The following is a 13,003-nucleotide window of genomic DNA, read 5'->3' on the forward strand; positions in this document are numbered from 1 at the left end:
TTAGGACAAAGATGGGAAGCCCTTGTTGCCAACACCTGAAGAGAAACCAAAGGTTATTAATCTTTTTTAAAATATTTTTTTCTATTAATTCAGTTGAAAAAGAGAACCAGTTGAGTGAAAATTTTATCAGTTCTTTTTTCAAAACATATTGAGAATGCATTCAATATGTTTTGGAGGAAACTCTAGTATATTACAAACAGAAGTTCTTAATAAAGATTTTTTGTTCTTTTTTTTTTTTGCCACAGCAAAAAATACAGTATTTTGTTAGATCAAATCAAAGGACTGTCTAGTCCAGAACTGTAAGTCACAGGTGCCAATTCTGTATATGCAGGAAATTCAGATAGAAGACATGAAGTCAGAAGCAGACTTTCATTGTTGATCCCCAGCAACTGGCACTTTTTCTGAAAGTAATATACAAGGAATCCAGATGAACAGCCTTATTCTCCTATCAATTTGTCTTCACACATTAGTGGCTATTAGCACATTTGATGGCAATGAATTACGTAGTTTAACCACATGTATTTGAAGAAATCACTTCCTTTTATCATTCATGAATCTCCTCACACCTTACTTCAACGGATGAGTCCAGATTATAATACTGTGGGGGAATGAGAAAAAACTTCTTGCTTTTGACATCTTTCTTACATGCATGATTTTATAAGCGCCTATTATGTCCCACTCTTGATCCATATTCTTTCTTTAAAAACTCAAAAGATACTGTCTTCTTTTCTTACATTGATGTAAGATGCATTTCTTACATTGGTTTGCCTGTCTCTCTCTTACAGTGTAAGTGAAATAATCTTATTTATTTTTATTTATTTATATATCAAATTTGTTGCCGCCCATCTCGTTGAAATGACTCTGGGTGGTTTACAAAACAGTTAAAATCAATTAAAATGACAGTATACAATAATCTTAATAAATAGAAAATAAATAGATCCAAGGTTAGATATAAAATTGGCAGTCACTCAGGGAGTGTCATCAAGGCACCAGCCACCCCCAGGATTGGATAAGATTGTTGTCTTGTCAATGAATCTTGACAGTGTCTGAAAGTTTCAGATCTTCTCTTGATTTGCAGTATAGTATAACAGAGGCATGTTATTACAAAATAATTCTCATAGAGTTGAATCAATCAAGATATTGATTTATAGAGTACACAATTATGTGGACTAGAAGTCTTGATTATTGCTAGCTGTATAATAGGTGGGTATGCTATTGGTATGGTGTCAGTTTCCATAAAAGCAGGCTAACTGGATCTTCAGAGAAAAAGGGGCACTGTTCAGGTTCCCTTTTTTCAAACATATTATTAACACAGTGCTGTTTTACTTGGGGAGTAAAGATTCCTATCTGTTGAACAGAAATACATACACATTTCCAGGCAAATATCAGTAGCTACTTTCTTCCCTCTGCTGATAAATGGTAACTTGATAAATGTTGGTACTATTGTGGCTGTCTTTTTTGTGTTTTTTAATTGATAACACTGCATCCATTTTTCCTCTTTTGTTTTACAGCCAATTAGTGAGATTGAGCTCGTTGATGAATTTTCAAAAGACTTTGTCTGTCCTACTTCTTCCACAGAAAAATCAAAACCAGCTAAACTTGTTGATACATCTAAGGTATGCTACTTTTGCTCCAAAGGCTACAGTAAAATTCAAAATACTGTATTGTAATAGATCAACTTTCCTTAAATAAGTACCTTACTTATGGGACTGTTTCTCCCCAATTGTTTCTACCAATTCTACCTGATCTGGCAGGCAAGGTATGCTCCAGGTACCATCAGCTAAGGAGTGTCAGCTGACAGGGCCCAGAAGGAGAGCCTTTTCTGCCATGGCACCCGCCCTTTGGAACATCATCCCCCCTGATATTAGATTGGCCTGTCCCTGCTGGCATTTTATAAGGCCTTGAAAACTTGGCTTTGTGCCCAAGCCTGGGGCCCTAGGCGTAGGTTAGACCCCATCTCCTGGTTGTGTGGATGATTGGTTAGATTATGCTTGGCTGCTATGTGTTTTTATTTTTATTTGTTTTTTATATTTTGTAGTTTATGCATTTTATTTGCTTTATTGTAAACTGCCTAGTGTCTCATAAAAGTGAAATGAGCAGCTATATACAGTAAATCAAACAAACAAACAAAACCTTCAGGCAGGAAGATCTTTTGGGAAATCTGAGATTAGTATTTCTCAACACATCATTAGAATTTCAGGTTGAGAAAGACCATATTAGATACAAGCAGATGAAAAAAGCTTAATTCATCCATACTGTGTCCTCCTCTCTAGTTCTGCTCTTATATAACTCATCATTTGTTAAGGTTTGGGTATGTCACATGTGGAGGAGAGCAAGGAGAAGCCCCTACAAGATAGATTGTGGCTATTACTATGGGATTTTATTTGAGCAGACTGTTAGATAGGTGGGCAGGCCATCTGCACAAAAGGATGTTGTTAGCAGACTGGGAATAGAGATTTGGGGACAACCTTTTAATGGTGCTCAAACAGTCATACCTTTTGATGATTAAAATTCATTAGTTATTTTCCCCCCCAAGAAACCTGTAGTGGATGAGCCCCCCAAAGCTCCCAAAGAAAAAGTAGCCGCGTCTCCTGTAGCTCTTCCTGTGCAGTCTTTGGCTTCATCAGAAGCTCCAACAGTGAGTAACTTCTTAAAGATCAAAAAATGAGTTCACATTTGAGAAGGCAATAGCTGCTTTTGTGTGTGCATGGGGGGCGGGGGGGGGAGAGAGAGAGAAATCTAAAAAGACATCTAAACTGAACAATACAGTTTTATTTGATTCTAATATGTGACAGAAGTGGATTTATTCCTTGAATATACAGTAATATAAAGATGAAATGTTCAGATGTTTTCTAAACAAATAATTTGACTATGCTAAGATTGATAGGAATCTAGTCATATCTGTCTGTCAAACTCATAAAGCCTTGTGAAGTATGTTGTGCAAAGGTAAATCTTGTAATCAGTATCTATTACTGTCATCGTGCTTTAGAAGCCTGAACCAGCTAAGCCCCAGAAGACATCTGCAGAAGAAGTTGTCTCAGCTGCAACTATTACTTCTGTGAAATCTTCAGCTCCTACAGTTGTTCCTCCAGTGAGTAATCAGTTACAGAAATTAATAGCAAACATCCCAAGGTGCAGTTGGTCAATTCCAATAATTGATTTTATAGAGTTGCTTAGAGTTGCTACGGTTTAAATTATCAGTATAGACTATTTGGCAGTTGAGATAATCTGAATTTTTTTCTCTTTTTTGTATTTGGGATAGTTAGATTGAAGCTTTTCTCTGATTCAGCAGGGGGTGACTAAGACCAATTTAACTTAAGCTTGTAGCAAAATCAAGTCTTTAATTTTAATTGGTCTAGGAGCAAATTCCATATAGATTTTGTTTACACTCAGTACTAAAAATTGGGTCATTCGTTTAACCAATTCTGCATTGCTGTATTATCACAATAGTAACAAGTTTTCTTGACTGTTATTTTGGGTTAAATCTGAGATGCTGGAGATAAATAATATTATATTTCTCATTTTTCAATCACAGTTTTAAAAAATAACTCTCAACTGATTTGGGTTATGTTACTCATAGGGTACACATGCAGCTGATGAAGCACTGGATGCCTTATCTGGAAGTCTGGGAAAAAGAGAGCCTGCTCCAGAAGAAAAGAAACCTGCTGTGGATAAAGTGAAAGTAATAAAACAGTTTGTCTTGCAATATCTAACTTGCTGATTGTAATGGTTGGGCCTCTCTTACTTTCTGAAGGCACCAAAATAGTTCGCTATGTAATGTAGTTTTCTGTTTTTTAATTAATTGCTAGCAATTAATTAATTAATTCTCAGTTTAGATTTTTTAAAAGTATTTCTCCATGCCATGACAGTGGCCAGATTTCAACAGTGAACATTAGGGTATTATGCTATACTTCCATTTGTTTGTGGCTGCATGCATTGTGTGAAGCCAACCACTATGGTTTATGGCTGGGCATGATGTGTGAACTCACCCACTTACGACTTATTGAACAAATTATGCTTAAGCAATTCATAGCTTACCATGCATGATTCCAGTCATAACCAGAGGTATTCTAAAATAATATTTTGAGGGTGGGGGCAAGATGTTGCTGTGGATTTAAGGAATACATCTCAAAATGGGTCACTCATGCAATACTTCTCTTCATGTTCTACAGTAGTTCATGTGGTGGGGAGTTGGTTGGAAGAATTTCCATGGTAGTCAACAATAGATTTTGACTTACTGTTTTATAAAGAATAATACAAAGCAATGGAACAATTCCAATAAACTACATTGAAACTGTATAACTAGTTTTTTTTTCTTATTGAAAGTTTCTATTTCTTGTCTTCTTCCCATTGTCCAGGAAAAAACAAAAAAAGAGAAGCGTGAGAAACTTGGGGAAGATGAGGAAACCATACCTCCTGATTACAGATTAACTGAAGTAAAGGTAATAAGTCTTATTTTTCTTGTATGTTTCACCTTTTTGTTAAAAATGTAAATTTTATCTTTTAATAAACTTTCTTCAGAATTTGGGTATAAAGTATAGCAAATCATCAGTTTTTACATGTATGTATTTGCACACTTTAGACACAAAATGTAGACTATATTGGTGGTTGCATAAAGGGTTTATTATTTTTAAAGATATAGATCACTCTGGACCATTTTTTCTATGTTTTTATTCTCTTATAGAAATATATTTGCTAGTTCTGTGACGGCAAGGTCCCAACCCTACTTTAGTTAATTTTCATAAATAACCAGACCAAACGTGTGTCCTGAAATCGGGGAAGTCTGCAGAAGTGGGGGTCAGAAAAAGAGAAAACAGTGGCTACGACAATGTGATAGAACCCCTTTTTATGTACATTGTGGGGCTTCAATGTTGAGCAGAGTGCAGCAATACTCCTGTTGTGCAGAGTGCAGCAATACTTCCATGAAAGTTTGCCCAGGAAAAATACACATCAGCATGAGGGATTTACAAAATACAATGTCCATATCTTGTTCTCCAAAGAAATCCAGCCAGAAAATATACACTATCTGGTGTTTATTGATAAAAAATGCAAAACTCCATAAAATGTAAATTTCATACAAAATATAGGAAAAAAACACGTCTTCTCATGTATTTTAGCATCCAAGACTTATCAACAACACAAGCTTAACAAAGTCTCTAGCCAACAACTTTCAGAGAAGAGGTACACTACTTGGTTATTAGTTACAACTACATAACCCATAAAAACTGACTACATGGTGGCTAAAACTCTACTGAGAGGCTGGGCATATAATCCTCCCATTATATTGCCAATTCATACCCCCCCACTGGGTAACTAGCATACACACGCCAATAGGTGGCAGTAAATAGCAGTATACGTGCAAACACACAAATCACACGGTTTCTCTAGACTAAACATTGTTGTGAAGATAACGAGATGAACTTCTTCCCATGAGAAACTCCTAACATTCAATTGAGTGACTGTGGCTGCCATCTTGAGTTTTTTCACCACCTCAACATCACTAACTAATGCCTTTTCAGGATCTTACTTGCAATATTTCTTTACTATACACTTATTACTGGAAGTATTACAGCTTTGAGAAATTACTATACACCTTGTATTGGTATATTAGGAATTTAATCTCAGATTAAATTCCTAAACATTTTCAGTATATTGGAAAATCATTAGTTTTATCTCCAAAACTATGTGGCTTGAGAAACTGGCTTGCAGATGTAATGCCGGAATGCACAACTTCCATCAACTTGAGATCTACACCGGAAGTAGATCGGGCCAGTGCTTGTTTTGGGAGGAGAGTTAAGGTGTTTGAAGTGGTGCCTTAGAGTTCTGAGACATAAGGAATCAAAATCCCCAAAATGCAAAAAAGAAAAAGGGGAACCCCAATTTTTGCCCACTCACACTGAAATGCTCTGTGTCCAGATTTGGTTCATGGACTCTACTTTTTATACTGATGGTACCGTGGCTATTGATGTTTATGTGCCACATTTTCACCTTTGGTTTCCAGTAATTTGTGCATTGATGCCTAATTCAGAATTTCCAGGGGGGAAACCAAAAAAAAGATAACACCAAAGGAGGTGCCAGGAATGATCAATATTTTAATAAAAATATTATATCTGTAGAAATAGAATTATCAATATTCTAATAAAAGGTTTATTGAAACAATCCCTATACTTACAGCGTAGGGGTTCCCTTCTTCTCATTACCACAGCAAAGATGATGTTCCATGGAATATGACTCACAAGGGGGTTGTTTTCGTTGGGCAAGTTTAATGTCCCTTCAACCTCTCTCTCCCCCTCCACCCCTGGAGTTGCTTAGTTTAGCCATTAGCAGGGGAAGGTTACTTATTAACGAAGAGTAAGTGTCTAGCAGGTATTGGGTGCCTGCTATGACAAGAGAGAAATAATTATCTAATTGGGGTTAGAGCAGAAAGTTTGTTATCTTGTGAGGAAAAGCTAGCTTGTCTTATAAACTGATAAACACTAAAACTGAATAAAGTATTTCTAAAGTTCTAAAAGCAGAGTTCATTGACAAAAAACTCACCCATTGGAACTTGTAACAGCTGGCCAGATGCAGCAAAACACAGCTAAGAATGCTCTTTCTTGCTTTGATGCTGAGGTTTGGTGATACAGTTTTGGGAGTGCTGGAAGCCACATCTGGCCCAAGTCTGCATGACAGTAGCATTTTAAATTATATGTAGATCCTTGGCTACGAATGGCTTTTATAGTTAAGATCAACATACTGAATTGGGCCTGTGGGCAGTATGAATTAAGTAATTTGGTTGCATATTGACTGTTCTCAAAATGTCTAAGTTGCTGGGAAGATGCTTCTTGCAGTAGCTAAATCTTCCAGCTCATCTTTCAACAAGGGCAACATCATCTATTTCACAAACACATATTGAAGAAGGAAGAGAACCCAATTAAAAGATTTAGTTGATAAAAGCAGCTGCAGGCATTTGCTTAGGAGAAAACTCTGGTCACTCTAGAAACACTCCCAGTATATACTTGATCCTAGGAGATGGAGTTGCTCCCCTAAATTTGTGACAGAATTATGTATAATATTTAACTAATTGCCATAATGCAGTAATTGCTAGAGTCCATTTTTCCCCTCTGCAGGATAAAGACGGGAAACCACTTTTGCCAAAACCTGAAGAAAAGCCTCAGGTGGGTGTAGAGATTCATCAGGAACCTTTAATAGATTGTTCTAGTTTAGAAATAAATAATTCGAAAACCTTGGTTAATGACTTTTTCCAGTTGGACACTTGTTTAACAGGATCAGAGTATTTCTTTCATAATAAGGGTTCTAAACTGGGAGTACTGTATTCAGTTACCCAATGAAGGAAAGAAAGGGACATTTAAACATGGATTAAACGTTTCTTCTGATTTCTAGGCCCTGAGTGAAAGTGAACTTCTTGATGCTTTGTCTGAAGGGTTTTCTTGTTCTGCAGCAACAGCAACAGCAGCAGCAGCAGAAGCACCTGCGGTAAGGTTTGGTTGAGTCTGAGAAAATTTTTGAAATTGAGATGAAATTAAATGCATTCTCTAGTTGTAACAAATGTAATTAACTGTGGTAGAAGTATACAGTGTACTGTTCAATTGCATTCAATATTGTTTCAAGTACAGAAACACATCTGTACAATAGCATAATATTTGTAGGCCCATTTTTCGATCTCTTCTAATGAATGTGAGCATACATTTTGCATTTTTTCGTAGCTGGTACACACTAGGTTAATCTTTTAACTGACATTTGTCAGGACATTTTTGGATAAGCTAGAAATTTTTAACACATAGGACTTTTACAGGGGGCTGGCAGCATTGAGAGTTTTCTTTTTATTAGGAGGCTAGGAAAGATGGGATTTCAGCTGATGGCAAGTTTTGTTCCATTTCCCTTCCAAAATCTGATTTGAAAGAAAAATGTAAACATATAATGTTCAGGGGTTAATTTAAAAATGCTGTATTTAACTGAAAGATCATTGAGAATTTAAAATGATGGTTCTAGAAAAGAAAGAGAAGACAAAAATTACAAACTTTATATAAATGCTGTGTAATGCCTAGTTTCTTTGCCTTTCAACCTAGGATTGCCAACTGCAGCAGAAGCCAGATGTGAAGATTTCATATCCATTAATGTGTTCATGTGACACCCTTGTAGATATGTCTGCGTATATGAATACATGCATATACACACTGGCCGGAAGTCTTGCTCAGAAAAGAAAGGGCAAAGATAGATAAATGTGAATAATTCCTGATTGAAAGTTCTTGTTTATAAAGTAAGGCATGACCTTTGTAAGACTAATGAACCCCTGTTACATACACACCCAAAACATTTTCTTTCAAACACACGGACACTTGTCCATCTACCCCTTTCAATGTAAAGCAGCAGTGGGGAAAAAAAGGGACATGAGGTGAGCAAAAGGAGCAGCTTCACCTGGAAGAGAAGAGAAGAGAAAGAGAGGGACAAGCCTGAGTGGAGAGGAGGAAGGAAAATAAACAAGAGAAGCCCTGTTGAAGCATTATAAAAAGGTTTAAAAATCACCATTGAGCAGCAAGCAGGAGCCTAGCCCATCCCAAGTCCTGCTGGTTATATAATTCTTTTTCTTTCTCTAATAAAAACTTCATTATTTTATATAGAAAGTACAATTAAAATACAAAACAGAGAATACAGCAAAGAAAGAGGATAAAACTAAAAGAAAAAAGTCAAAAACTAAAATAGTGAGAGTAGATAGAAAAATGAAACAGAAAGTGACTTCCAACTATCTCCAACACAGATATAGATACAAATTGAAAGAAAATTAATCTCTTACCACTAATTAATCCAAATTCACATTATTTCTATCAACACAAACCATCTAATCATTAAAACCCACAATCAGAGACTCATTTTTTCCCACACGAGCACGTAATCTAAGAAGGGTTGCCACGAGGAGACAAATGTAGAAACAGTATTATCTCTTATTAACGCTGTTAACTTTGCCATTTGAGCCAAATCCGTTAATTTAATGATCCATTCTGGTTATATCATTTTTAAAGGTATTTGTCACTGGGACTTGAGAAGGGTGGAGAGAATTCTCTGTTGCTTTCCTAGTGAATGTTAACTCTTTTTGCAATACAGGAAAGGGAAGAAGCCATACCTCTTTTCATTGCTGCTTCCTCTTCATCCATGTACTGTAGAGTTCTTGATTAGGTGAGGCTAAAAGTGTGATGCTCCCTTTCAACAGTGCCCGTTCTCTTTAAATACCCCCTCTCTCTCCCCCTTCAGCAGTAATTACTACAGGAAAAACTTGTAGTATTTTCTGGTAAATTCCATACAGTTTTAGAAAAGGATTTAGAAGGCATTAAGGGACAGATCAGAAACAGTTCTATGTGTAACTGCTGTACTTCTTTTGACCTTACTTTTACATGTATTGATCAATTCTTTACTTTCCTTGTAGAAATCTACAGGTGCTAGCAAGTTGGCTATTGTCCCTACAGAAGAGGTTATTTCTTCTGCTGCTGCTTCTGCTGTGCGTTCATCTGTTCCTACACAAGCGGTCATCCCAGTAAGTACAGCAATATTTCCTGATAACTTTACTGATGGCCAAAACTTCAGATTTTAGCAACCTTCACCAACCTATCCATCTCCAGATATATTGGCATTGCAATTCATTTTTATTAGCCCATCTATTGTTTTAGGAATGTTGATGATGATCTTCAAGTCTAGGATCTTCAAGTCTGGAAGGAACTGTAAATTATTGAAAGATACATGCACATAGTTATTTGATTTTTTTATACAGAGTGCTGTTTATTGGCTAAGGGAGTAACCTGGTAGAGTGTTCTTGAGTTCCATTGGAAGTGCTTTTATTAATGTTGAAGCAGCATTTGAGTTAAATGAATTTGATTTACAGCTATATTAAAACAGGGTTCTTCTCTGCAGCCTTTCAAGGATCTTTCAGCTGGCTCTACATAATTTCTACCTCCCCAGAAGTCTGTGAATGTGGATATACATGTGGCTTTTGTTTTTCTTAAATCTGTCAGGGTAGGAAGGAACTTGATGCTGCTGCAGATCTGCTTGCAGACTCACTGGGACAAAGACAGCCTGACCCAGAGGAAAACAAACCAGTTTTGGATAAAATAAAGGTGAGAAAAAAGCAGACTCTTCTCCCCAAACTGCTAACACTGTACTGTACTTGTCTTTCAAAGTTGCAAAGAAAACTAGATGTCCTGAGCTACAGAGGTTGGCAGAAGGGAGGACTGATTGAGCCAGGGAAGTTTACTGAAGAAGTCAGTAGAGATGTTTTCTGTGTCAGCTCTCAAGTCACTGTTTGTTTTACTGGCCTTTCTTTTATTGCTTGCTTCTGCTAGGAACCCTTTTGCTCCCTTTGTTTGCCTTTTAAATACTGAAAATCAAAATAAAATCATTTACTGTTTGTGAATTATGTAAGTCATTCTGATTATTTATCAGTATCGAAAAAGGGGCATATTCCAACATTTTTCAGCTCTTCAAATGCAGCCATTTGTCATGGAAGTAATTTTGTTTCTTTTAATAAAGCTTTATTTGAAATACTTTAAAGCTTCACTACTTTTTAGAATTGCACAGGACCAAGAAATTTCTATTTTGCTTTGATTTTCATAGAGTCATATACTCTAATCCCAAGCAGACAAATGGAAATTTGTAATTTAACCATGAGTACATTTTATGCATTGGCTTTCTAGCATATTAGAAGATTTTGTCTTCTGAAGTATGAGGCAAAATTTCTGGCTTTAGGATATTTCTGTCTGCATTCTGACTCATATGAGAGAGGCTTTCTAGATAAATAATCAGCCTATGACCTTTATGCTTATTTGAAATTTGCTCGGACTGCAGAACTATAACTGCAAGAAAAAAGTTAGTCGAAAACTGAATATTTGTGTTTTATGAATATTGATTTAATTTTTACAAAAGACTTTGTACCAAGCCAGAAATAAAAGAACTGAAAATTCACAGAAGCTTGACTTAAAAATGTTTAAAAATGTTCTATATTTCTTGAGTTCAGTTACAAAAAATATTATACATAATGTTGCTTTGTATTTAGCTGGCATTGTAAAATATTTCATATAAGGATATTTGAACCTGTAATGTTTTGTGGCATTTTTTTTTTCATTTTTATATTCTGTGACATCACTTTAACATTATAATTCTTCTGAGGAGGATACCAAGTGTGCTGCTGAGATTTATACATAAGACCTTCATCTATAAAATATGGTTGGGATTCATTAGACTCCTCTAAAAGAATAAGAAGTATCTTTTTTAAAAAAAAACATTTTATAGGAAAAAGTCAGATCTGAGCATAGAGACAAACTTGGAGAAAGAGATGATACAATCCCACCTGAATATAGGCATCTTCTGGACTCGGATGAGAAGGTAAATAAATACTCTTAAAGTCAAGCTTACAACATAGGTTTTTTTTTTTAAAAAGAAATAAACATATCCATGTAGGACTAGACTTTTGAATAACATTGATGAAGAACTAATAAATGCAGGATGTCCCTAGTGTTTAAATGTGTGTTACCTTATAAACGGCACTATTTCCCATCCTAGTGTCCCCTAAATGTGTTGAACTTGAACGCTCCTTATCTCTAGTAAGGATGGGTTCTGTTAACCAAGAATCATGGGAATTGATATCCGTAAATGTCGAAGGGTATACAGTTAGGGAAGGCTGCTTTAGAGCAACTTTTTTTCCCCCCGCACTCAATTGTGACCGATTCTGCAGTGACTGCCTGGACGATTCCCTGCAGTTTTCATGGCAAGGTGTTTTTCAGAAGTGGTTTGCCATTGCCTCCTTCCTAGAGTGGAGCCCAGCTGGTGGGCGCAGGAAGGCAGGGTTTCCGTTGCTTCGCGTCTTTTCGGATGTATGCAACTTCTCCATTACTGGCAACTGGTCCCGTCTCCTGTACAAGGCGCCACCAGCGTTTTTCCTCCCACTGGGGTGACAGTACCCATTTATCTACTCACGGATGCTTTTGAGCTGCTGGGTTGGCAGAAGCTAGGGATGAGACAGGTGCTGAGTCTGCCGCACGGAGCTGGGCTTGAACTGCTGAAGTGTTGACCATTTCTGGCTGGCAACTTCCAGCGTCATTAAGCCACTGCACCACCGCATCCCTTTCTTAGAGCAACTAGGACAGATTATTTGACACTGAAAATGAAAGTATCTTGCTCACGTCATGTTTTTTGAAACTGTATTTTGCAGTGGAGAGAGTTTTCCATAAACATGAAACATTGAAAGTTTTAGCATGCAGAATGTTACTATCGAAGAACATGAAGGTAATCTTGTACCCACAGAATTAGGAAGAACTGAAGAATCAACAAGCACTCTAGAATTTTCAAAACAGATTAGCCTTGAATAGGCTGGTGGTGGAGCTACAGAATGAAACTAATATTTAATCATGTTTATCTTTGTCAAAGGGTAAGCCAACAGATAAAGATGGTGAGAAACTCAAAGAACAAACGGTAAGGGGGTATTACTTTAAACTCTGTGCTGTGCTTGGTTTTCAGTACACTGGCATAGTTTACTGAAATATGAATGAGTCTGCCTCCAGGACTGAAATGTTGGATATGAATCCCTTAATATCACACTTATATAGCATGATCTTTAATACTGGTCAGATGAAAAAGGGTCCTGACTAGTTTGCATAAGACCAATAATCAGTAAGATAGCTTCTATGTGGAATTGACAATATTGGAAAGAGCAAGAATTCTTAAAAGTTGCAGGATTCTTAAAATGACAAATATGAATTAAAAGCTAAATGGAGCTGTGCTCTGGTACTGATAATGGAGCGGCCCTATCTTCATTATTTCTGCTGCTGCAGCCTGGTGGGATTTTGTTCTGTGCTGTTTCTCTACCGTTTCATATCAATTAACCCCATGTACCATGGCAGGTGAGGAAACTCAAGGAGTAGGATGCAGTGCTGAGCATTAAGGAAAAGGATGATTTTAATTTTAACAACAAAGACCTGTGGTACCTGAAAGATAGTCTTCATTTTGAAAGTTCTTGCTT

At 36.6% G+C, this 13,003-nt stretch overlaps 1 protein-coding gene across 12 annotated transcripts in view; it reads left to right on the top strand.

The window, feature by feature from the left end:
• Positions 1-13,003, top strand: part of CAST (calpastatin) — a 75,302-nt gene that overhangs the window by 49,903 nt on the left and 12,396 nt on the right. For 11 of the 12 annotated variants that reach the window (XM_025172904.2, XM_025172903.2, XM_088130094.1 and 8 more), the window contains 12 exons: positions 5-52; positions 1,512-1,616; positions 2,537-2,638; positions 2,990-3,091; positions 3,581-3,682; positions 4,359-4,442; positions 7,110-7,157; positions 7,384-7,476; positions 9,422-9,529; positions 10,005-10,106; positions 11,278-11,370; positions 12,412-12,456. In XM_025172904.2, the coding sequence (XP_025028672.2) occupies positions 5-52; positions 1,512-1,616; positions 2,537-2,638; positions 2,990-3,091; positions 3,581-3,682; positions 4,359-4,442; positions 7,110-7,157; positions 7,384-7,476; positions 9,422-9,529; positions 10,005-10,106; positions 11,278-11,370; positions 12,412-12,456 (1,032 nt within the window). The remainder of the gene's footprint in view (positions 1-4; positions 53-1,511; positions 1,617-2,536; positions 2,639-2,989; positions 3,092-3,580; positions 3,683-4,358; positions 4,443-7,109; positions 7,158-7,383; positions 7,477-9,421; positions 9,530-10,004; positions 10,107-11,277; positions 11,371-12,411; positions 12,457-13,003) is intronic. The other variant, XM_025172905.2, reaches the window with a different exon arrangement.

This window comes from Python bivittatus, unplaced genomic scaffold (assembly GCF_059951505.1).
Source record: "Python bivittatus isolate LINGU-HERP-01145 unplaced genomic scaffold, Pbiv_v1 ctg000850_np1212, whole genome shotgun sequence".
Lineage (NCBI taxonomy): Eukaryota > Metazoa > Chordata > Lepidosauria > Squamata > Pythonidae > Python > Python bivittatus.